At 43.3% G+C, this 26,387-nt stretch overlaps 1 protein-coding gene across 4 annotated transcripts; it reads right to left on the reverse strand.

Moving 5' to 3' along the window:
• Positions 1-3,668: 3,668 nt before the first annotated feature.
• On the reverse strand, positions 3,669-26,043 carry lrrc71 (leucine rich repeat containing 71). Of its 4 annotated transcripts, none has more exons than XM_023974726.2 (17): positions 25,829-26,043; positions 24,031-24,069; positions 23,594-23,728; positions 22,739-22,858; positions 22,344-22,419; positions 22,038-22,112; positions 20,145-20,213; positions 19,898-20,057; positions 19,657-19,740; positions 19,361-19,435; positions 18,893-18,997; positions 15,327-15,414; positions 15,173-15,252; positions 15,046-15,072; positions 12,537-12,648; positions 4,766-4,857; positions 3,669-4,592 (listed from the first exon to the last, which is right to left on the reverse strand). In XM_023974726.2, the coding sequence occupies exons 3-17, from the start codon at positions 23,697-23,699 to the stop codon at positions 4,470-4,472; spliced, it is 1,392 nt and encodes a 463-aa protein (XP_023830494.1). In that variant the 5' UTR covers positions 23,700-23,728; positions 24,031-24,069; positions 25,829-26,043; the 3' UTR covers positions 3,669-4,469. The 4 variants fall into 4 exon arrangements, with proteins under 4 accessions (XP_023830494.1, XP_023830492.1, XP_023830490.1 ...); XM_023974724.2 differs by lacking the exon at positions 25,829-26,043 and adding an exon at positions 24,708-24,854; XM_023974722.2 differs by lacking the exon at positions 25,829-26,043 and adding an exon at positions 24,242-24,661.
• Positions 26,044-26,387: the final 344 nt, after the last annotated feature.

Genomic DNA, 26,387 nt, shown 5'->3' on the forward strand with positions numbered 1-26,387 from the left:
GCTGGTCATGGGTGCACCTCAGCCACGCTCAAGGTCCAAAACGATATCATAACCGCCATTGATAAAAGACAGTACTGTGCAGCCGTATTCGTCGACCTGGCCAAGGCTTTCGACTCTGTCAATCACCGCATTCTTATCGGCAGACTCAATAGCCTTGGCTTCTCAAATGACTGCCTCGCCTGGTTCACCAACTACTTCTCAGAGTTCAGTGTGTCAAATCAGAGGGCCTGTTGTCAGAGGTCCGGACAGTCTCTATGGGGGTGCCACAGGGTTCAATTCTCGGGCCGACTCTTTTCTCTGTATATATCAATGTCGTCGCTCTTGCTGCTGGTGATTCTCTGATCCACCTCTACGCAGACGACACCATTCTGTATACATCTGGCCCTTCTTTGGACACTGTGCTAACAAACCTCCAAACGAGCTTCAATGCCATACAACACTTCTTCCGTGGCCTGCAACTGCTTTTAAATGCTAGTAAAACTAAGTGCATGCTCTTCAACCGATTGCTGCCCGCACCCTCCCGCCCGACTAGCATCACTACTCTGGACGGTTCTGACCTAGAATATGTGGACAACTACAAATACCTAGGTGTCTGGTTAGACTGTAAACTCTCCTTCCAGACTCACATTAAGCATCTTCAATCCAAAATTAAATCTAGAATCGGCTTCCTATTTCGGAACAAAGCCTCCTTCATTTAATGCCGCCAAACATACCCTCGTAAAACTGACTATCCTACCAATATTCGACTTCGGTGATGTCATTTACAAAATAGTCCCCAACACTCTACTCAGCAAACTGGATGTAGTCTGTCACAGTGCCGTCTGTTTTATCACCAAAGCCCCATATACTACCCTCCACTGCGACCTCTATGCTCTCGTTGGCTGGCCCTCACCACGTATCCGTCGCCAAACCCACTGGCTCCAAGTCATTTGGAAGTCTTTGCTAGGTAAAGCCCAGCCTTAACTCAGCTCACTGGTCACCATAGCAACACCCACCCGTAGCACGCGTTCCAGCAGGTATATTGCACTGGTCATCCCCAAAGCCAACACTTCCTTTGGCCGCCTTTCCTTCCAGTTCTCTGCTGCCAATGACTGGAGCGAATTGCAAATATCTCTGAAGCTGGAGTCTTAAATCTCCCTCTAACTTTAAGCATCAGCTGTCAGAGCAGCTTACTGATCACTGTACCTGTACACAGCCAATCTGTAAATAGCACACCCGACTACCTCATCCCCAGATTATTACTTACCCTCTTGCTCTTTAGCACCCCAGTATCTCTACTTGCACATCATCATCTGCACATCTATCACTCCAGTATTAATGCTAAATTGCAATTATTTTCGCCTCTAGGGCCTATTTATTGCCTACCTCCCTATTCTTCTACATTTKCACACACTGTACATAGATTTTTCTATTTTTGTGTTATTGATTGCATGTGTAACTCTGTGTTTTTGTCRCTTTGCTTTATCTTGGCTAGGTCGCAGTTGTAAATGAGAACTTGTTCTTAACTGGCCTACCTGGTTAAATAAAGGTGAAATATATATATTTTTAAAAGGCCCTAATCTATGGATTTCACATGACTGAGAATACAGATACCCTTTAAAAAAAGGAAGGGGTGTGGATCAGAAAACCAGTCAGTATCTGGTGTGTCACCATTTGCCTCATGTGACACACCCTTCGCATAGAATTGATCAGGCTGTTGATTGTGACCTGTGGAATGTTGTCCCACTCTTCAATGGATGTGCTAAGTTGCTGGATATTGGCGGGAACTGGAACACGCTGTCGTACATGTCGGTCTAGAGCAAACATGCTCAATGTGGGACATTTTCAGCTTCCAGTAACTGTACAGATCCTTGTGACTTGGGGCAGTGCAATATGCTGAAGCATGAGGTAATGGTAGCGGATGAATGGCAACAACCATGGGCCTCAACTCATCACGGTACATCTGTGTATTCAAATTGCCATCGATAAAATGCAATTGTGTTTTTTGTCCGTCTAACCATACCATAACCCGCCACCATGGGGCACTCTGTTCACAACGTTGACATCAGCAAACCGCTCGCCCACAAAATGCCAAACACACTGTCTGTCATCTGCCCCATACAGTTGAAACCAGGATAATTCTCTGAAGAACACACTTCTCCAGGGTGCCAGTAGCCATCGAAGGTGAGCGTTTGCCCATCCTAGTCGGTCACGACGCGAAACTGCAGTCAGGTCAAGACCCTGGTGAGGACGATGAGCACGCAGATGCGCATRWGASAGTTTGTGCAGAAATGTTTTGGTTGTGCAAACCCAGTTTCATCAGCTTTCCGGGTGGTTGGTCTCAGACGATCCCGCAGGTGAAGAAGCCAGATAATGGAGGTCCTGGGGTGGTGAACAAGATGGCGGTCTCCGTTTTGCTTTACGATTCCCACAAGTGCCAGGGGACTCGTCTGGTCGGTACTGGCGATGTGCCAACTTCTGTTTGTAGCGTCTGAACCGTTTGGGCTACAAACTAATGTTTYCCTAAAATGATATTTGAGGCAGCTTAGGGTAGAGAAATTAACATTCAATTCTCTGGCAACAGCTCTGGTGGACATTATTTTAGTCAGTAGGCCAATTGTAAGCTCCATCAACTTGTGACATTGTGTTGTGTGACACAACTGCACATTGTAGAGTGGCCTTTTATTGTCCCAACACAAGGTGCACCTGTGCAATGATCATGCTTTTTCATCTTGATCATGCTGTTTAATCTTCTTGATAGGCCACACCTGTCAGGTGGATGGGTTYTCTTGGCAAAGGAGAAATGCTCACTAACAGGGATGTAAACCAATTTGTGCACAACATTTGAGAGAAATAAGCTTTTTGTGCATATGGATAATTTCTGGGATCTTTTATTTCAGTTAATGAAACATGGAACCAACACTTTCCATGTTGCATTTTATATTTTTCTTCAGTGTAGTTCGTAGGTCCAACCGTTTGGACGCTACAGACGGTTTCCTGAGAATACCTATTTTTGGGATGTCTCATTGTCTGACAAACACCACTCTAGTTCTGCCACCTTTYACCACAGATGCGGAAGTGCGACGTAGGCGGTAGACGCATCCAAAGCATCTCCAGCTTAAATTGACAGATTTAGAATGGGATTTCTTTATTATGTTACTTAGATTAACTGAGGTCCAGGGGTCCGCTCTCAATCTTTCAATCACCCACGTGAGTATATGCTCCTAAAAACCAATGAGGAGAGGCGGGACTTGCAGCGCGTCAAATGTCACAAATAGAACGGAGATGTATTTTAGCAACTGGCTACGCAGACGCTCGTTGATACRTGCRAGCAGTGTGGGTGCAATGATTGAAAAACATGTGTACATTTATTTTGCAACGCTCGCGCACATGAAGCAAGCACGTTAAGGCAACCTCTTTGCACATGGGGAAACTAGCAAAATGCCAGTCTCCACTCAACATTCTCCCCCCATGCAGACTTGGGTAGAGGTGGAAGAGGTGGATCATCTTCCTCTGGTTTCAGACAATATGCTGGCCAAATAATCAACTACCMACTTTTGTATAAACTCTGACTAGCCAATTGGAGTATTACTGTTATCAAAAGGGAGATAATGGGTTTGAATGRCCTTAAAGTCGATTCAGCCCCCTTTTTATACAGTTTTAAAAAACGTAACGTCACGGTAACCCAATACTGTCATAACCCCAATTTAATGATGCAACAATTCACGTGTTTACATTGTTTGCCTGGGTGTCACGCTGGATGGAGCTGAACGTTGACACATCAGGTGCTGAGAGTGTAAAAGACTGGCAGGAGTACAAAGGATGTCCCCATTCCAGCCATTGCAGCTCATTTAAAGCTAACAGAGGCATRAAATAAATGTTGTCCAATGAGCATTCACAAATTTTTCTTGAAATGCATTCACCAGTAGAGACTAGTTTTCTCATCCTGGTGCGTGCTGGCACCWTTCAAGTGACAACTAAAAAGTATGTAAAACAGATCGCTATTTTTGTGCTTTGTTTGGCTTGGTATCGTAAATGTTTTAACTAAATCAGGAGCTCGCTGATATACAAAGACATTTGAATGGAACTCATAAACTACAATGCATCCAATGTGCACACAAGGATCCCTGACTGCATCCTGGTTCCTACAACTGTTTATTTTCAGAGTTAGAGATTTCACCTCTTATAAAGTGAACAGGTGTGGAGGTGTGTAGTATTTCATGTCAGTGTTTTTGTTTATTGATTGGACTAGAGTAGACAAGTGACACGTGGAAATATAAACAATGGGGCAATAGCAGGAAAAACTTCAATTTGTAATTCAAATTGGGATACAAATTGGTAGCCTGGGTACCAGACCTGCTATCATGCCAGTTCTTGTCATAAGCCAAACAAGGGGTGGCAAGGTGTGGAATGATAGCACAAATTGGTTCGGGTACCCACGATAACAAATTGGGTAGGGGAGTTAAGATTTTTACTCTGCTATCTATAGTTTATGCTGCCTGCCCCTGTTCGTCATCTACTTGAGCAGAGGCCGTTTTGTTGAGAGGATCCCTGAGTGACATCAGTTCTTTTATCTTGAGGAAGGAATCACAGTCTGGAGGGAAGCGGTTTCTCTGTAGAAAAAAAAAAAAAAAAAGTGGACTGGGGTTACATTCAAAGACACCGACAACAGGAGTAATTAAGTTGTTTAATTATATGAATCTTCAAGCTTTTAAACCCGTCAACAAACACAAAAAGCAGATCGATGCACCACACACACGGAAGAGCTTGAAAAGACAAGACTCACATTGAGACAGAGACGAAGCAGACCTCCCCCTTCAGTCTGCGCCCCCACTGAGGACAGGAAGAGGAGCAGCGACTGCTCTGAAAGCATGTTGCCTACAGGAAGGAGAAACTAGCATAGCTATTACATCCCAATACARAGACAATTCAAGTCATTGTACTTTTTTTTTTTTAAAGAAGCGTCCTCACTTCAACATCACATTATAATTGCAACAAAAAAAATCTTCCAATGTTACAACTACAGCAGTTATTCCCATGTGATGAAAGCTGCCTTCACTGAGGATGTTGTTAGTATGCCCCAAATGGCATCCTATTCCCTATAAAAAGTGCTTTACTCTAGTCAAGTCCAAGTCCTGCATTCTAAGAGCAAGTGAAGTCGAGTCAAGTAAAATAAAATAACATCTAGACTTGTAGTTGAACCAGTCATTACACATCTTTATTTGTTGAGGCTACAGACAGCCGTTTTCATTAGTCTGCAGGACGTTTTGAAAAAAAAGGAATTGTTGCATCTAGTTGTGTTGTTGTCCTCCRTTGGCTAGCTAGCWAAAATTTTCCCTTTCCTAAATAAGCCATGGATGGAGATATGGATTTGGACATAATTCTCTGTACTGGCCAATGATTATAAAGGTCATTCTGATCCAACCATGAATTCATACATTCTTCATCTGGCCTGAGAGGATGGAAGTTCAATATGTAGCTAGATGTAGAAGGCTAATGTTAGCTTGCTGGCTAATTGTTGCCCATGATAGGAAGTTAGGCTAGCGAGCAAGCATTTTAGCCAGGTAGCCTAGGCCAACAAAAACTAAAAGCATGTACTGTATGACAGAGTCACAGACCGTTTCGGCCACATGAAAGACAGGAGGATGGCATTGGCATTTCTCTACAAGTAGGGTGAGTCCACATGTTCTTTCTACTTACTGATTTTACCCACGCACTGCTACCCAACACACTGAGGTGTGCACACTCCTATTACACACAACCACAATGTCTGATACAGAGGCTATTTCCCATGTATATTTGGTGAATCTGCTTGTATATTTTGTACGATATGGCGCTTTCACCATTGGAGAGCACCTTGTTCTCTTGTTGAAATGTTTGCTGTTGACACAAACACATGGAGCGCCGACAAACACATGAAGCCGTATATTTAATTAAATTAACAGAACTTCTACTTCATGAGTCATGTGCACATGAAAGTTCGCAATAAACATCGTGCCCACTCGGAAGGTAAGAAATGGTACATGAAAACATATCTATCAAACATGAAACAGAAATGTCCAAGTGTTGCAATAAACAGTACAGGGATGGAATGATGAAACGCTAGCAATTATTTTAGGCTTAGATGGAATATATACACTGAACAAAAATATAAAACGCAACATGTTAAGTGTTGGTTCCATGTTTCATGAGATTAAATAAAAGATAACGAAATGTTCCACACGCAAATTTTGTGCACAAATGTGTTTACATCACTGTCAGTAAGCATTTCTCCTTTGCCAAGATAATCCATCCACCTGACAGGTGTGGCATATCAAGCTGATTTAAACATTTTAAAAAGTATTTACTTTATTTAACCAAGGTAGGCTAGTTGAGAACAAGTTCTCATTTACAACTGCGACCTGGCCAAGATAAAGCAAAGCAGTGTGACACAGACAACAACACAGAGTTACACATGGAATAAACAGGCCAATAACACAATAAACAAGTCAATGACACAGTAGAAAAAAAGAAAGTCTAGATACAGTGTGTGCAAAACGCATGAGGTAGGCAATAAATAGGCCATAGTAGCGAAGAATTACAATTTAGCAGATTAACACGAGTGATAAATGAGAAGATGATGATGATGTGCAAGTAGAGATACTGGTGTGCAAAAGAGCAGAAAAGTAAATAAAAACAGTATGGGGATGAGGTAGGTAGATTGGGTGGGCTATTTACAGATGGACTATGTACAGCTGCAGCGGTTAGCTGCTCAGATAGCTGATGTTTAAAGTTCGTGAGGGAAATATAATTAGTTCCAGTCACTGGCAGCAGAGAACTGGAAGGAAAGGCGGCCAAATGAGGTGTTGGCTTTGGGGATGATCAGTGAGATATACCTGCTGGAACGTGTGCTACGGGTGGGTGTTATCGTGACCAGTGAACTGAGATAAGGCGGAGCTTTACCTAGCATAGACTTATAGATGACCTGGAGCCAGTGGGTCTGGCTCCAGGTCATCTACTAATATGTAGCGAGGGCCAGCCAACTAGAACATACAGGTCGCAGGTGGGTGGTATAAGGTGATTTGGTCACAAAACGGATGGCACTGTGATAGACTGCATCCAGTTTGCTGAGTAGAGTATTGGAAGCTATTTTGTAGATGACATCACCGAAGTYGAGGATCGGTAGGATAGTCAGTTTTACTAAGTTAAGTTTGGCGGCGTGAGTGAAGGAGGCTTTGTTCCGAAATAGAAAGCTGATTCTAGATTTGATTTTGGATTGGAGATGTTTAATACGAGTCTGGAAGGAGAGTTTACAGTCTAGCCAGACACCTAGGTATTTATAGTTGTCAACATATTCTAGGTCAGAACCGTCCAGGGTGGTGATGCTAGTCAGAGGGGCGGGTGCGGGCAGCGAACGGTTGAAAAGCATGCATTTGGTTTTACTAGCATTTAAGAGCAGTTGGAGGCCACGGAAGGAGTGTTGTATGGCATTGAAGCTCGTTTGGAGGTTAGTTAGCACAGTGTCCAAGGAAGGGCCAGAAGTATACAGAATGGGGTCTACGTAGAGGTGGATCAGGGAATCACCCGCAGCAAGAGCGACATCATTGATATATACAGAGAAAAGAGTCGGCCCGAGAATTTAACCCTGTGGTACCCCCAGAGACTGCCAGAGGTCCGGACAACAGGCCCTCCGATTTGACACACTGAACTCTGTCTGCAAAGTAGTTGGTGAACCAGGCGAGGCAGTCATTAGAGAAACCAAGGCTATTGAGTCTGCCGATAAGAATACAGTGATTGACAGAGTCGAAAGCCTTGGCCAGGTCGATGAAGACGGCTGCACAGTAGTGTCTTTTATCGATGGCGGTTACCTTGAGCGTGGCTGAGGTGCACCCGTGACCGGCTCGGAAACCGGATTGGACAGCGGAGAAGGTACGGTGAGATTCGAAATGGTCAGTGATCTGTTTATTAACTTGGCTTTCGAAGATTTTAGAGAGGCAGGGCAGGATAGATATAGGTCTATAGCAGTTTGGGTCTAGAGTGTCACCCCCTTTGAAGAGGGGGATGACCGCGGCAGCTTTACAATCCTTAGGGATCTCGGACGATATGAAAGAGAGGTTGAACAGGCTGGTAATAGGGGTTGTAACAATGGCGGCGGATAGTTTTAGAACGAGAGGGTCCAGATTGTCTTGCCCAGCTGATTTGTACGGGTCCAGGTTTTGCAGCGGGGGAGGGGGGGGGGCTGTTGGCCGGGGTTGGAGTAGCCAGGAGGAAGCATGGCCAGCTGTAGAGAAATGCTTATTGAAATGTCGATTATCATGGATTTATCGGTGGTGTTACCTAGCCTCAGTGCAGTGGGCAGCTGGGAGGTGCTCTTGTTCTCCATGGACTTTACAGTGTCCCAAAACTTTTGGAGTTAGAGCTACAAGATGCAAATTTCTGCTTGAAAAAGCTAGCCTTTGCTTTCCTGACTGACTGCGTGTATTGGTTCCTGACTTCCCTGAACAGTTGCATATCGCGGGACTATTTGATGCTATTGCAGTCCGCCACAGGATGTTTTTGTGCTGGTCAAGGGCAGTCAGGTCTGGAGTGAACAAGGGCTATATCTGTTTCTTAGTTCTGCATTTTTTGAAAGGGGCATGGTTATCTAAGATGGTGATGAAATTACTTTTAAAGAAAGACCAGGCATCCTCGATTGACGGGATGAGGACAATATCCTTCCAGGATTCCCGGGCCAGGTCGATTAGAAAGGCCTGCTCGCAGAAGTGTTTTAGGGAGCGTTTGACAGTGATGAGGGTGGTCGTCTGACGCGGACCCATAGCGGATACAGACAATCAGGCAGTGATCGCTTAGATCCTGATGGAAAACAGCAGAGGTGTATTTGGAGGGCAAGTTGGTCAGGATAATGTCTATGATGGGCCCATGGTTTACGGATTTAGGGTTGTACCTGGTGGGTTCCTTGATGATTTGTGTCAGATTGAGGGCATCTAGCTTAGATTGTAGGACTGCCTGGGTGTTAAGCATATCCCAGTTTAGGTCACCTAACAGAACAAACTCTGAAGCACAGCTGGGAGCGGAGGGGGGTCGATAACAGGCGGCAACAGTGAGAGACTTATTTCTGGAGTGATTAATTTTTAAAATTAGAAGTTCGAACTGTTTGGGTATAGACCTGGAAAGTATGACAGAACTYTGCAGGCTATCTCTGCAGTAGATTGCAACTCCTCCCCCTTTGGCAGTTCTATCTTGACGGAAAGTGTTATAGTTGGGTATGGAAATCTCAGAATTTTTGGTGGCCTTCCTAAGCCAGGATTCAGACACGGYAAGGACATCAGGGTTGGCGGAGTGTGCTAAAGCAGTGAGTAAAACAAACTTAGGGAGGAGGCTGATGTTAACATGCATGAAACCAAGGCTTTTTCGATCACAGAAGTCAACAAATGAGGGTACCTGGGGACACGCAGGGCCTGGGTTTACCTCCACATCACCCGAGGAACAGAGGATGAGTAGGATGAGGGTACGGCTAAAAGCTATCAAAACTGGTCGTCTAGAGCGTTGGGGACAAAGAATAAAAGGAGCAGATTTCTGGGCGTGGTAGAATAGATTCAGGCCATAATGTGCAGACGGGTATGGTGGGGTGCGGGTACAGCGGAGGTAAGCCCAGGCACTGAGTGATAAGAGAGGTTGCATCTCTGGACATGCTGGTTATAATGGGTGAGGTCATGGGTGAGGTATGAGTGGAACTAGGGGCTCCATTGTAAACTAAAACAATGATAACTAACCTAAACAACAGTATACAAGGCATATTGACATTTGAGAGAGACATAAAGCGAGGCATAAAGTAATCACAGGTGTTGATTGGGAGAGCTAGTTAAGACAACAACAGGTAAGACAACAACAGCTAATCAGCTAAAACAACAACAGATAAAATGGCAATGAATGGGCGGAGAGGGTCGGTTAACTACACACAGAGCCTGAGTTCGCGGCTGGGGCCGACAGATAAACAAAAAKAACCCAAATGGAGTACCGTGATTAATGGACAGTCCAGCAGGCATCAGCTATGTAGCCAAGTGATCATAGGGTCCAGGGGACAGCAATAGATGGAACAGGGAAGCCGCGGAGTAGTTGCTACTACGCTAGCACGCCGGCGACACGGCGTTTAAAGTTAGCAGCCCGGGGCTAGTAGAAGCGTCTGCTCCGACGGAGGCCGGTTGAAGGCACAGCAGATGGAGTATTCGTCGGCAGACCAGTCGTGGTGGTGCGGCGGGGCGCCGTGTCGACAAAGCATCCAAGCCAGATGGCGAAAGAGGTATTGTAGTTGTAGTAATATAGTTTGCTAGCCGGGAGATGCGCCTGGCTCACGGCTAACTGGTGCTAGCGTCGGGGCAGGGGCGTTAGCCACTATAGCCACTCGGTAGCAGCGGTTATCCGGTGCCAAGGTCCAGAGCTTACGGCAAGGATCTGGTGGAGTAGTGGATTCTAGCCGTGTTTGGGTGGAGTCCGGGTGAACAACTGAGTAGGCCGGGAGGTGGGCCTGGCTCAGGGCTAGCTTCGGTACTGGGTCACTCGGTGGCAGCTAGCTAGCTGTGAAGATCGGGAGTAATGGTCCAGGGTTTACGGCAGGAATCCGGTGTTGTAGTGGAGAAACAGTCCGATACTGGTAGGCTGGCAAGTATTATCCAAGATAAAAAAAAGGGCTGGTATCTGTGCAGAAGGTATTGTTAGCAGTGGCTAACAATGACTAAATAGCTTGTAGCTAATTAGCTGGTTAGCTTCTGATGGCTAGGTGGTTCTGGCTATAAGGTCTAAAAATTAAAAATAATAGCGGTTCCGTATCACATTGGGTGAGGCAGGTTACCGGAAGGTATAATTGATTTCAAATGGAAAAGAGATTGAAAATAAAACTGAAATATATACAAAAAAGGACAAAAAATACAAAAGTACACGAGAGGACGAACAAAATACGTCTGCACTGCTACGCCATCTTGGAACATTGATTGATGCTGATTAAACAGCATGAACATTACACAGGTGTATCTTGTGCTGGGGACAATAAAAGTCCACCCTAAAATGTAAAGGTTGTCACACAACCCAATGCCACAATGTGTCCAGTTTTGAGGGAGCGTGCAATTGGCATGCAGGTATGTCCAACAGAGCTGTTGTCAGAGTAATTAATGTTAATTTCGCTACCATAAGCCGCCTCAATTGTCGTTTTAGAGAATTTGGCAGTATGTCAAACCAGCCTCACAACCTCAGACCACGCTTAACCATGCCACCCCAGGACCTCCACAACCGKCTTCTGAGACCAGCCACCCATCCAGCTGATGAAACTGTGGGTTTGCACAACCAAAGGATTTTTGCACAAACTGTCAAATTATCTCAGGGAAGCTCATCTGCGTGCTAGTCATCCTCACCAAGGTCTTGACTTGACTGCATTTCGGCGTCGGGGTTATGGTATGGGAAGGCATAAGCTAGGGACAACAAACACAATTGCATTTTATCGATGACAATTTGAATGCACAAAGATACTGTGACGAGATCCTAAAGTCTATTGTCGTGCCATCTGCCGCCATCACCTCATGTTTCTGCATGATAATGCACGCCCCCATGTCCCAAAGATCTGTACACAATTCCTGGAAGTTGAAAAGGTCCCAGTTCGTCCATGGCCTGCATACTCACCAGACATGTCACCCAATAAGCATGTTTGGGATGCTTCTCACAGCAATTGAAGAGTGGGACATCATTCCACAGGCCAGAATCAACTCTATGCGAAGGAGATGTGTCGTGCTGCGACATCTCACACYAGATACGGACTGGTTTTCTGATCCACGCCCTACATTTCTTTTTAAAGGTATCTGTGACCAACAGATCCATATCTGTATTCCCAGTCATGCGAAATCCATAGATTAGGGCTTAATGAATTTATTTAAATTGACTAATTTCCTTATATGAATTGTAACTCTAAAATGTTTGAAATTGTTACATGTTGCGTTCATATTTTTGTTCAGTATAGATTTACCACATATGCAATTAAACGTGTGAAAGCAACAGCAAACATTTCAACAAGAGAACAAAGCACTCTCCACTGGCAGGAGTTTGGAGAGAACAAGGGGATAGACAATTTTTAGAGCGGAATATTTATTTATTATGGCAATCCTGTATCCTTACATTTTGACATTTGCGCTGCACCCGATCCTATTGCTGTACATCAAATCAGCAATCTGTTCACTAGCTCTCCCGACCTGTGTTGATAATTTGCTGGTCCAATCAGTGACAAGTGTGCGTTTCTCTAGCCAATCTGTTGCACGTTTTTTTTGCAAGGGCAATGCTGCGGCTACTGTCTCTGGCTGCGTGGAGAGTAATCCACGGAGACTCTGTGCCACAGAGTGACAAAACATTACAAAACCCTGGCCAGATCATTTCAAGTCTCAAGTCAAAGTCAAGTCCCGTGTCTTGAGGCTCAAATTCCAAATCAAGTCGCAAGTTATTTAATTTCTATCAAGTTGAGTCTCAAGTCATCAAATKTGTGACTCGAATCAAACTCGAGTCCAAGTAATGTGTCTCTGGGAATTGGTGCGGAGTCTGACCTGCTAGGTTGAGGGAGGTGAGGGCTGTGTTCCCAGGCAGAATTACTCGGCCTCCAGTGTGTTGCACTCCCGGCTCCAGCAGGGGGCTCACTGTCTCAACCAAGTCTGCTGACTGGTGGAGGGAAACGGGATGAAAAATCTGATRTRTGTCCCATATTGCACCCTATTCCTTKTATAGTGTGCTACTTTTAACCAGAGTAAAAGTAGTGCACTATGAAGGGAATAGTGTGCTATTTGGGATGCAAACCAGTATCAAAATATTGATGGAGTTTGATTGGACATACAGTGGTAATAATGCTTTAACAGTTGTAGTTTTATACATATATGTCATTATACATTTATATCATACAGTGCATTCAGAAAGTATTTAGACCTCTTCACTTTTTCCACATTTTGTTATGTTACAGCCTTATTCTAAAATCTATTCAATATTATTTATTATTCCCCCCCCTAAATCTACACACAACACCCCATAATGACAAAGCGAAAACAGGTTTAGACATTTTAGCTAATTTATTAAAAACAGAAATACCTTATTTACATAAGTATTCAGACCCTTTGCTATGAGACTCAAAATTAAGCTCAGGTGCATCCTGATTCCATTGATAATCCTTGATGTTTCTACAACTTGATTGGAGTCCACCTGTGGTAAATTCAATTGATTGGACATGATTTGGAAAGGCACACACCTGTCTATATAAGGTCCCACAGTTCACAGTGCATGTCCTAGAAAAAACCAAGCCATGAGGTCAAAGGAATTGTCCGTAGAGCTCAGACAGGATTGAGTCGAGGCACAGATCTGGGTAAGGGATCCAATATATTTCTGCAGCATTGTAGGTCCTCAGTAACTCTTCCTAGAGCTGGTCGCCCGGCCACACTGAGCAATCGGGGGAGAAGGTCCTTGGCTAGGGAGGAGACCAAGAACCCGATGTTCACTCTGACAGAGCTCCAGAGTTCCTCTGTGGAGATGGGAGAACCTTCCAGAAGGACAACCATCTCTGCAGCACTCCACCAAATCAGGCCTTTAGGGTAGAGTGGCCAGACAGAAGCCACTCCTCAGTAAAAGGAACATGACAGCCCGCTTGGAGTTTGCCAAAAGGATCCTAAAGGACTCTGACCATGAGAAACTGATCTACAAAAAGAGTCAACAGAGACTGTACTTTCTCAAAAAGCTGGGATCTTTTAATGTTAATTGAACTATACTGACTCTGTTTTACAAATCTTTCATTGAGTTTTCACATTTTGTATTGTTTGTTGGTTTGGCAATTCTACTGTCAGCCAGAGAAATATGCTGAGAAGGATTATCACCACAGCAAGCAAGGTACTTGGAGTTCAACAGACAGGCCTGGATGAGAACTTTAAGGTCAGGGCCCTCCGCAAGGCTCACAAAATAATTTTAGACCGAAGCCACCCCCTGTACCCGGACTTTGAACTACTCCCCTTTGGGCGCAGGTATAGGGCACCCCTCAGCAGGAAAAACAGAACTAGACAATCATTTGTGCCAGGTGTGATATCCCTCCTAAATAGCTCGGGCTAATGTTCCTATCCACCGAGTAAGGCCAGCAGGCTAGTCTCTTTTTAATGTTATGTAAACTTATGAAAGTTGTATTGTCAATTTGTTTTGTTGTGTACATGACACTGCAACAAAATTTCCCCATGGGGACAAAGTCAGTAAAGAAACAAGATTCTTTGGCCTGAATGCCAAGCGTCACGTCTAGAGGAAACCTGGGACCATCCCTACGGTGAAGCATGRTGGTGGCAGCATCATGCTGTGGGGATGTTTTTCAGCAGCAGGGATTGGGAGAGTAGTCAGGATTGAGGGAAAGATGAAAGGAGCAACGTACAGAGAGATCCTTGATGAAAACCTGCTCCAGAGCGCCACGAAATTCAGACCTGGGCGAAGGTTCACATTCCAACAGGACAACGACCTTAAGCAAACAGCCAAGAAGTGGCTTCAGGACAAGTCTCTGAATGTCCTTGAGCAGCCCAGCCAGAGCCCGGACTTGAACATCTCTGGAGAGACCTGAAAATAGTTGTGCAGCAACGCTCCCCATCCAACCTGACAGAGCTTGAGAGGATTTGCAGAGAAGAATTGGAGAAACTCCCCAAATACAGGTGTGCCAAGCTTATAACGTCATACCCAAGAAGACTCGAGGCTGTAATCTCTGCAAAAGGTGCTTCAACTGAGTAAAGGGTCTGAAAACATATGTAAATTATGATATTTCAGTTTTTTTTTAAACCTGTTTTTGCTTTGTCATTATGGGGTATTGTGTGTAGATTGGGGGGGGTAAAACTATTTAATAAATCTTAAGAGTAAGGCTGTAACGTAACAAAATGTGGAAAAAGTCAAGGGGTCTGAATACTTTCCCAATGCACTGTATATCCACCAAATCCAAACATGGTGCATTTCACAGTCTAAGCTTTTTCTCTTTGAAAAGAAACACTAGCATGGTGTCATCTGTGAGACAAACTGCAATGTGCACACACACACACACCCAAACAAACATACCTTATTCTGTGTAGCATTGGCCTTCTCCTGCAGAAAGAAACAGAGGGACATGAGCTGTCCACAATGTACATATTTCCAAGGTGATACAATGCATTTAACCTGAGTCTAACAGGGTCTCTGTTGGTACCTCTTGATCCAACACAGATGGGCGCTTCTCTTTACCCCCTGACTTTCCCCCTTTACCCCGGGGCAACTTGGTGTCAGAGGCTGAAAGAGAGAACAAGAAAAAATAACGTATAGAAGAGAGAGAAATATTATGAGGGTTTATGACAATGCTTTACCTTTTCTGGCCAACTTTGGTTCCTCTTTCTTTCCTGYTACCCCTCCTGTCTGGTTTGCTGCTGGCTTCTCATCCTTTTTGGCTGTGTCCTAAAAAAAAAAGAAATCAAGGGATTAATCTGAATATGAAGGAACCTTTTTTTCTGTGCGTTTATGAAAGAGATCATACTGTATGGGCGGCTTCCCTGACACAGATTAAGCCTAGTCTAGAACAGCGTTTCCCAAACTTGGGGTCGCGTCCAACGGTGGGGTCGTCTGATTTAAAAAAATATATGTTACCTTTATTATTATTTTTATTTTTTAAAATTTTACCCCCTTTTCTCCCCAATTTTCGTGGTATCCAATCGCTAGTAATTACTATCTTGTCTCATTGCTACAACTCCCGTACGGGCTCGGGAGAGACGAAGGTCGAAAGTCATGCATCCTCCGAAGCACAACCCAACCAAGCCGCACTGCTTCTTAACACAGCGCGCCTCCAACCCGGAAGCCAGCTGCACCAATGTGTCGGAGGAAACACCGTGCACCCGCCCCCCTTGGTTAGCGCGCACTGCGCTCGGCCCGCCACAGGAGTCGCTGAAGCGCGATGAGACAAGGATATCCCTACCGGCCAAACCCTCCCTAACCCGGACGACGCTAGGCCAATTGTGCGTCGCCCCACGGACCCCCCGGTCGCGGCCGGCTGCGACAGAGCCTGGGCGCGAACCCAGAGACATGTTACCTTTATTTTAACAGTGAAGACATATTGAGACCTAGGTCTCATTTACAAATGAGCCTTGTGGATTCGGGAAAGTATTCAGACCCCTGGACTTTCTCCACATTTTGTTACGTTAGACTTATTCTAAAATGTATTAAATCGTTTTTTCCCTGCTCATCAATCTACACACAATACCCCATAATGACAAATCGTTGCAAATGTATAAAAAAGAAAAACCTTGAAATAACACATTTACATAAGTATTCGGACCCTTTACTCATTACTTTGTTGAAGCATTACTTTGTTGAAGTCTTCTTGGGTATGACACCACAAGCTTTGCACACCTGTATTTGGGGAGTTTCTCCATTCTTCTCTGCAGATCCTCTCAAGCTCTGTCAGGTTGGATGGGGAGCGTGACTGCACAGCTATTTTCAGGTCTCTCCAGAGATGTTTGATCGGGTTCAAGTCTGGGCTCTGGCTGGGCCACTCAAGGACATTCGGAGACTTGTCCCGAAGCCACTCCTGCGTTGTCTTGGCTGTGTGCTTAGGGTCGTTGTTCTGTTGGAAGGTGAACCTTCGCCCCAGTCTGAGGTCCTAAGCAAGAGCTCTCTGTACTTTGCTCTGTTCATCACTCCCTTGATCCTGATTAGTCTCCCAATCCCTGCCCATCAAAAACATCCCCACAGCATTGATGCTGCCACCACCATGCTTCACCGTRGGGATGGTGCCAGGCTTCCTCCAGACGTGACGCTTGGCATTCAGGCCAAAGAGTTCAAACTTGGTTTCATCATACCAGAGAATGTTGTTTCTCATGGTCAGAGTCCTTTAGGTGCCTTTTGGAAAACTCCATGCGGGCTGTCATGTGCCTTTTACTGAGGAGTGGCTTCCGTCTGGCAACTCTACCATAAAGGCCTGATTTGGTGGAGTGTTGCAGAGATGGTTGTCCTTCTGGAAGGTTCTCCCATCTCCACAGAGGAACTCTGGAGCTCTGTCAGAGTGACCATTGTGATCTTGGTCATCTCCCTGACCAAGGTCCTTCTCCCTCGATTGCTCAGTTTGGCTGGGCGGCCAGCCCTAGGAAGAGTCTTGGTGGTTCCAGACTCTTCCATTTAAGAATTATGTTCTTATGGACCTTCAATGCTGCAGATATTTTTTGGTACCCTTCCCCAGATCTGTGCCTCGACACAATCCTGTCTCAGAGCTCTACAGGCAATTCGACCTCATGGTTTGGTTTTTGCACTGACATGCACTGTGAACTGTGGGACCTTTATATAGACAGACAGGCGTGTGCCTTTCCAAAACATGTCCAATCAATTGACTTTACCACAGGTGGACTCCAATCAAGTTATAGAAACAGCTCAAGGATGATCAATGGAAACAGGATGCGCCTGAGCTCAATTTCAAGTCTCATAGCAAAGGGTCTGAATACTTTTGTAAATAAGGTATTTCTGTTTGTTTTTTTATACATTTGCAAACATTTCTAAAAACCTGTTTTCGCTTTGTCATTATGGGGTATTGTGTGTAGATTGAGGGAAATAAATAATGTAATCCATTTTAGAATAAGGCTGTAACGTAACAAAATATGGAAAAAGTGAAGGGGTCTGAATACACTGTACACCACTTAAATTCTCTCCCTCTCCCCTTCCTTCCTTCCCTCCCTCCTTCCTTCCTTCAAATGTGGCTTTTGAACTTTTGAAGCTATACGCTACAGATGACTGCCGAAATAAACGAATCACCAACATAAAGTGTCTCAGTATGTGTGGGGCCAACATGAACCAGAACAGTTTCAATGTGCCTTGGCATAGATTCTACAAGTGTCTGGAACTCTATTGGAGGGATGCGAATCCATTCTTCCACGAAAAATTTGATAATTTGGTGTTTTGTTGATGTGGTGGAAAACGCAGTCTCAGGCGCCACTCCAGAATCTCCCAATTGGGTTGAGATCTAGTGACTGACACACACACACACACACTTTTACGCCCTATGCTCCATTGAGACCCCTCTTTAAAAACTCACAGATTTCTTCTAGTCATGGTTGCCAAAATAATGGGCAACTGGGTATTTTTATACCCAGTTGATGGGATGTTAATTGCTTAATTAACTCAGGAACCACACATGTGGAAGCACCTGCTTTCAAAATACTTTGTATCCCTCATTTAGTAAAGCATTTCCTTTATTTTTGCAGTWACCTGTATTAGGACCCCATTCCAGAAAGCTAAGGTCATCTGCCCCTGTTCTGACGCATGCCAGCTATTTTTACGTATCAGTGGACCACGCCATGTTATAGCAATCTGGTGCCCAACGGCACAGTCGATGACGTGGCACGCATAGGGCTGTGGCGGTCACTAATGACCAGCAGCAGCATCAGTGCCTGGAGAAGCCTAATTACCGTGACTAAACGGTCATGTGGAAYTTGACTGCCTTCATGACTTGTGACTGCCGGTGTGGCGGTAATACGGTCATTGCAACACCCTTAGGCACACAACCATTGCTTGATGCATTCATCGTCGCCGCAGGGGAATCCGACCTAAGACTCTCAGGAACACGTTTGTATCGTCTGTTTCCCTCTACAATGCTCACAAGTCACGCAGGACTTATTAGAACAGTGAACAGGACCAGGCACCAAATTCAAAATAATGATGGCGTTATTTTCTACATAGAAGATCATATCCAATTTTTGCCTGATGATCTGAACTTCCCAATACCTTTCTTATGCAATTCAGTCACTTCAAACCATAATCGTTTTAGATTGAAGTACTGTCAGACGGATTTGTAATAGGGTCACGAGCCCAAAAAGTTTGGGAACCCCTTTTTTAGACCATGCCTTAGTCCAGGACAGTGTCTGGGAAACTAGCCCCGAGTTCTGGTAGGTACCTTTTTCTTGGAGGCAACCTTGGCTCCTTTGCTGACGTTGCGCTCCAGTGAGGAGCTGCTGGGGATGGAAAGAGGTCGTTCACACTTAGAGTCAGCATGAGAGGGCTGGGAAGACAGAGAGGGAGATAAAGCAGGATCAGATTAGTGTGCTTTTGTTTAGTTTGAGTTAGTGTGTAGCTATTGGTGTGTTATTCTTCTATAGAAGTGTGTAGGTGTGTGTGTGGCTTGGGATGGTCTAGTGTCTAAGCCGCTGCCTCCAGAATACATATCCCAGTGAGAGCGTGGGTTTAAATCCGGCACACTGCTTTTCTAGCACACTCTCTCCTCCTACCAGTATGTTATTGTTCTATCTAATAAAAAAATACGAAAACAAAAATATATAAAAAGGAGTGGGACTGCCCCACTCCTAAAAAAAAAAAATWWWATWTTTTTTTTTTTTAAGTGTGTAGGTGTGCTTTCCCCTCTCACCGACTGGTCTCTTCTGAGCAGCAGCCTCCTCCTCTCAACAACCTCATCATGGGTCAGAGAAAAGGGACCCAGCACCTAAGGAACCAACACAAGAGAGAGAGATCACTGGGAGGGTAAAGATACAAAAATAGATGTGGATCCCAAATGGCACCCTATTCCCTATGTAGTGCACTACTTCAAACCAGGCCCATAGGGAATGCACTATTTAAGGAATGGAGTGCCATTTGTTATACACCCTTTGAAAACTCTTAGTTTATTTTTAAAGGGGAATCATTTGTAAGCGGTTAAGTACCCACCTCTGCCAGACGAGAGGCTCCTGTGTCTCCAATATGATTATTGGCCAGAGAGAGACACAGCAAAGAGCGATTCAGACGCAAACCCTGGTAGCAAAAATAGGGGAGAAAGAAGTTGATACAACAACAAATATCTGCCACGTATCATCCTTCAAGGCTGGTAAATGTGGAAAACACATTTCTACAATAGTGGGGTACATTTTTTACATTTGACTAATTTAGCAGATGCTCTCATCCAGAGTACCTGTGCTATATGAGCAGCGCCCGCATCACCAATGGAATTGAAGGCCAGATTGAGTGACAGAAGATTATTGTTGGCAGCGTGGGCTGTAGCGAGGGCTGAGCCAATCAGGCGAGCTCCCTCCTCGCCAATCCGGTTATTACGCAGTGATACATGAGTAAGCCTGTAWTGCAGTGATACATCATTATTGAAATGTGTGTGTAAGCATGATTGRAAAAAAAATACRAAAAAAAACAAAACAGGGACTCACATACTGTCTTCAGATATAAGGAGGTGATAACTCTGCTCTGGTAGTGGGTTTCCCTCCAAAACCACAGTCCTAACCGGAGACAGAGGTCAGAGAACATGAGAGAAGTTCAGTGGCCGACTGTATCAAGCGTCTCAGAGTAGGAGCGCTGCCTGAGTACCAGGTCCCTACTGTCCATGTAATCTTCTCATTGTAATCTAAAAGGTAAAACTGATCCTAAATGAACACTACTCCGAGACACTTGATTCATACGGGCCCAGATATTCTTTCATTATACTCTGCATATCTCCATGACACAGGTAGTGAAGCACATTCAAAGAGAATAAGTACAGYGCCTTCARAAAGTATTCACACCCTTTGACTTTCTCCACTTTACAGCCTGAATTTAATATGGATTAAATAAAGTTTTTTTTTGTCACTGGCCTACACACAATACCGCATAATGTGAAAGTGGAATTATGTTTATTGAAATTTTTACAAATGAATTAAACATTTAAAACTGAAATGTCTTGAGTCAGTAAGTATTCAAGCCCTTTGTTATGGCAAGCCTAAATAAGTTCAGTAGTAAAACAATTGCTTAAAAAGTCCCACAATAATTTGCATGGACTTTGTGCAATAATAGTGTATTTTAATGACTACCTCATTTCTGTATCCCACACATACAATTTTGTGTAAGGTCCTTCAGTCGAGCAGTGAATTTCTAACCGATTCATCCAGAAAGACCAGGGAGGTTTTCCAATGCCTCGGTAGATGGATAAAAAAATAAAAAAAGTAGACATTGAATATCCATTTCAGCATGGTGAAGTTATTACTTATACTTTGGATGGTGCATCAATACACCCAGTCACTACAAAGATACAAGCATCCTTCCTMACTCAGTTGCCAGAGAGGAAGTAAACTGCTCAGGCATTTCAGCATGAGGCCAATGGTGACTTTAAAAATCAGTTACAAAGTTTAATGGCTGTGATAAAAGAAACTGAGGATGGATCAACAACATTGTAGTTACTCCACAATACTAACCTAATTGATAGAGGGAAAAGGAAGCCTGCAAAGAGTAAAAATGTTTCAAAACATGCATCCTGTTTGCAACAAGGCACTAAAATACTGGGGAAAAATGTGGCAGAGCAATTCACTTTTTGTCCTGATTATGTTGGGGCAAATCTAATACAACACATTACTGAGTACCACTCTCTATATTTTCAATCATAGTGGTGGCTGCATCATGTTATGGGTACGCTTGTAATCSGTAAKGACTGGGGAGTWTTTCAGGATAAAAAAGAAACTGAATGGAGCTAAGCACAGGCAAATCCTAGAAAAAAACMTGGTTCAGTCTGCTTTCCACCAGAACTGGGAGAATAATTCACCTTTCAGCAGGACAATAGCCTAAAACACAAGGCCAAATCTACACTGGAGTTGCTTACCAAGATGACATTGAATGTTCCTGAGTGGCTGAGTTAAAATTTTGACTTAAATCTACGGCAAGGCCTGAAAATGGTTGTCTAGCAATGATCAACAACCAATTTGACAGAGYTTGAAGAATTTTGAAAAGWCGAAATAGGCAAATGTTGCACAATCCAGGTGTGGAAACCTCTTAGAGACTTACCCAGAAAGACTCACAGCTGTAATCACTGCCAAAGATGCTTCTATAAAGTATTGGCTCAGGGGTGTGAATACTTATGTTAATGAGATATTTCTGTATTTCATATTCAATAAATTTGCTAATATTTCTAAAAACATGTTTTCACTTTGTCATTATGGGGTATTGTATGTAGACGAGTGAGAAAATAAGAAATGTAATACATTTTGAATTCAAGCTGTAACACAAAATGTGGAATAAGTCAAGGGGTACGATGAACACTTTCTGAAGGCACTGTATATGATGAATCATCCAATCACCTTAGGTTTGAGCAGAGAGATATTGTATTCTTCAGGGAGGTCAGAGTTCGCCCCGTCAGACCAGCACGCCACAGACTGCAACACAGAAGATAATATTGCAAGAGCAATGCCTATACCCAAAACATTACACTAACAACCAAGTAACAATAAATGTGGGATATTTTTCTCATTTTCTCCTAGGAAAAGTACATAAGCTGAGGGAAAAAACATGCCAAACATGCCCAATAGCGCTTAGCTTTGCCTTGGGCAAATACTGTATATCATGAGGTACAGGAAGTTACATCTCAATCTAAATACAGTACTCACTGCAGATTCTGTAGGTTGCTTAGGGCTGGAAGTGTCTTGTTAAGCACTCGAGCCATCAGCTCATCCACCTTCCACCCTATGAAGTGACAGAAACAACGGCTCAGACACCGCTTGTTTGCCATTACAAATTATGTTCATACAATGGCACTAAATGGTACTATTTATATTGTTCACTGTGTAAGAGGTGAATATGTAAGAGAAGTGGTATAGTTCAAATGTCAATGTCAGTGTCTCTTGAGAGAAAGCAGTATTGTTTTAAAACAACTCATAACATCTTTAAATGATTTTTTCTGTATGTTGTTTGCTATCACAACTACACTACATTGTTTACTTTAGGAGTATTCTACYGTTGTTCAGACAGTTAGGGAATATGTTTAGTTCAGTTATGCTCTCACCACACACCCTGACCTCCTTAATACTGCGAGGGTCCTCGCTCTCCAGCTCCACTTGGAGGCGTGGTTTAGGGCACCACGTTGTAGTCGCTATACCAGCACCCATCTGGGACTGGCTCTCCTCTGAGGCCACAAGTATGTAAATGATACACAGCAATAATAAAAAGTGAGACTGAGTCCCAAATGGCACCCTATTCCCTTTATAGTACACTTATGGGCACTGATCAAAAGTAGTACACTATAGGGAATAKGGTGCTATTTGGGACAYAACCTGAGTGACAAGGAGAGAGCTTGGGAATAATGTGTACTGAAATGTGTGCACACACAGACACACACAAAATGTATACCGTAAATAAAATATATAAARTATGTAGAAAATATAAATGGGCCAATATATTTTTTATATATAATCTTTGAGAACAAAATCACAAAAATAAAAKYTAGACAGGTATAATTAAAAATTCCAAAAACAATTAATTTAGCAGTACTGATTTTGTTCTTATGTTTGAGCAAAAGTACACAGCATTAGCCATGGCAAAATGCWTAGAATTGATGGGAAATTTGCTTAAAACTGCAAAAAAATTATCTCAACTCCATGGCAGAATATGTAGAATGTGTGTAAATTTGCTTTAAAACTGTAAACATTTCTCCCAGCTTCATGGATATATTTTTTTTAAAAGCAACATGTTTTTCACATGTCGACCACGCACATTGTCACGCCCCCTGCCACGTCCAATACCTAAGCCCCTTTTTGATCTAGAAAAAACCCTGGGCCTAGCAATAGAGAAACAAGTAAGACATGAGGCTTAGCACCACAGTTTTGTGGTTGATGTGAATGGCTGGTGGACTGTCATTTACCCATGTTGCCTTTCTCTGTGGTAGGAGTGACAGAGGCTGGGGGTCGTGGGGTTACAGCAGGGATCTCCTTCATGCCCAGAAGAGAACACAGCTCAGGGAAGTCCATCTCCAGACTGCCAGAGCACTGATAATCATCTTTTAGAGAGAGGATCAAACCACAGAATGACATCCAGTGATGCCATCTGTCATTATGACTACCCATTAAGTTTTGCAATAGTATGTCACTGTACTGAGGTTATTAAAAACAGGAAGTTCAATCTGCAGCATCTAACAAAATGTTAGGTACAGTACTATATATTTGCCAAAATAGTAAAATCTCACCTGAACCAGTATCTGGGCAACTGAGGTATATCTGGGCAGAGGAGGATGAATATGCCTACTCGTGATATTTATCTTCTCTTCCTCTGCCCAGATAATGTTACTGGTTCAAATCTTACCTATCCTCTGAACTGGACACTTCTCCTGTATATTTAGTCCTAAATGCCAGAGAAAGGGACAAAGAACAGTGAAGTGCTCAGCTATTTAACAACCGAAATATGACAAAAATAAGCCAAACTTCTGCATCTGCACCACGGTCTACGTAAATAACACTTGTCATTAGAGACTGGACTTGTCAGGCAAGGCTGGGACTGAATTCCTTCATCTTACCAGCAGTTTTCGAAAACTCATCCTCAAAGTTACCAGCTGCCTTCTCTTTCACGACTTTCTCAACCCTCTTTTTCATCCTCAAGGTGATGTAGCTTAGCTAGCTAGTAAGTACAGTACAATACAGTAGGCAGGTAACGTTAGCAAGCTAGATAGCAAGCTAAAATTCACAGATGTTGACTGTAACTATACTATAGCTACTGTCGTTACAGTCTAACGTTAGTCAAATTAACATTTCCTTATAGCTTCTTAAACGAACCAGAGTAATATTTCGCTTGCTATCTAGCGACATATGCTTTTAGCAAGCTGTGTGTGTTTTCTTTCAGTCCAATTTACGCGACTTTCAGTTGTTGTCACTTGCTTGAAACTGCCAGAGCGAGCTAGACTGGCGTCATTACTCGTTATCACCATGCCAACCGCCCCGCCTTCCACATGGAAACTAGGACAAATATTTTTTACTTGCATTTACCTGCAATGGATGGATGGGCTTTGGGCACTCTCCTTGTCCTGTTTATGTTCTCTGGACTACAGTTCATATAGTTATTTGATAAACCTACACGTAACTGCCAAAATAAAGGAAACACTTGCGTAAACGAGGGATGCCAAGTATATTGGAAGCACAGGTGTGGTTCCTAAGTTAATTAAGCAATTAACATCCCATCATGCTTAGGCTCATGCATAAAAGTGCCCAGTTGTCCATTATTTTGGCTACCATGGCTAGAATAAAAAAGATCTCACTGACTTTGAAAGAGGGGTCTCAAAAGAGCATAAGGGGTTTAAAGTGTGTGTGTGTGGAGCTGCGCCTGAGACAGCGTTTTCCACCCGCGTCAACAAAACACGAAATTATGTAATTTCTCTTGGAAGAATGGTGTTTTATAGAGTTCCAGTTGTAGAATCAATGCCAAMACTTTATGTTGATGTTTCCTTTATTTTGGCAGTTACCTCCTAGTTCAGTGGTTCATCCAGCTACATACCAGAAATCAACCAACAGTCACGATAACAAAATGATGCAATAAGCCGAAATCAWATGAATGACACCATGCACAAGTAACACATGGACGGTTTTGTTACTGTTTGTTACTCGGGCCTCATTGAGTCATTAATTTGATTTGGGTTTATTGCGTCATTCTGTTATCGTGATGTCACTGTTAATATTTTATTTTAGGTCATCTAAGTTTGTTTAAAAATACCTCAAGCCTACTTATCATTCCTATCTTTTATCTTATTAAGAAACATKCTAAGCCGTKGGGGGGGGGGGGGGGGGGGTCTGACATATGTAATTGTTTTAAGATGGTCATACTATGGATCATTTAGCTATTTGGCAAAATAATTTAGGGCCTTTTTCGGTATAAAAAATATTAAATAAACAATAATTTGTTAAAATATTGAATTTGGCCTTTACTACTATAGTCCTGAGAAATGCATAGAATAACACATTTATAAATGGTAAAAAAAAGACAGTCAAAAAATGTATCATAAGGAACGTTTGTCCTTTATCTATGAGATATAAGAAATATTTAACCAATTTTTGGGGTAGGCACAAAACTACCTTCACACTTCCATAAAAAAATGTAAACCAGTACCGGTTACCTTCAGACGAGTCCCGTGACACTTGTGTGGGTCACAGGGCAAAACGTAGAACACCATCGTATTTATGTAGCCCAAACTGTTCAGACGCTACAAACAGAAGATGGAAAATGGACGGTACCGACTTAAKACGAGTCACCTGACATGTGGGGTTGTAATAGTTTTGTAGGACAAACCGTTCGGACACTACAGAAGTTGTCGTGAGAGGGATGTCTCATGGTTAGACAAACACTACTCTTCCAACTTTCACCACAAATGCAGAAGTGCGACATAGGCGGATGKGGTGGGTTGAGACACATCCAATGCAAAAATATATCTTAAATTGACGGATTTTGATGGAGATTTTTTTTGCGTCAATCGACTCTAGGGAGTTAAAGTTTGTTTTAATTAAAATCAAGTTGGGAAATAAGTTAGCCAATTGCGTTTTGATTCTTGACCCACGAGGCTCAACAATGGGGCAAAACCTTCTTGTTATACCTCAGTGGTCTGGATGGCCAGATAGCTAGCAACAATGACAACAAACTGCCATCATAAGTGTCTCGTTTCAGATTGTTTGATCTTG

This window comes from Salvelinus sp. IW2-2015, linkage group LG30 (assembly GCF_002910315.2).
Source record: "Salvelinus sp. IW2-2015 linkage group LG30, ASM291031v2, whole genome shotgun sequence".
In the NCBI taxonomy this organism is placed as follows: Eukaryota; Metazoa; Chordata; class Actinopteri; order Salmoniformes; family Salmonidae; genus Salvelinus; species Salvelinus sp. IW2-2015.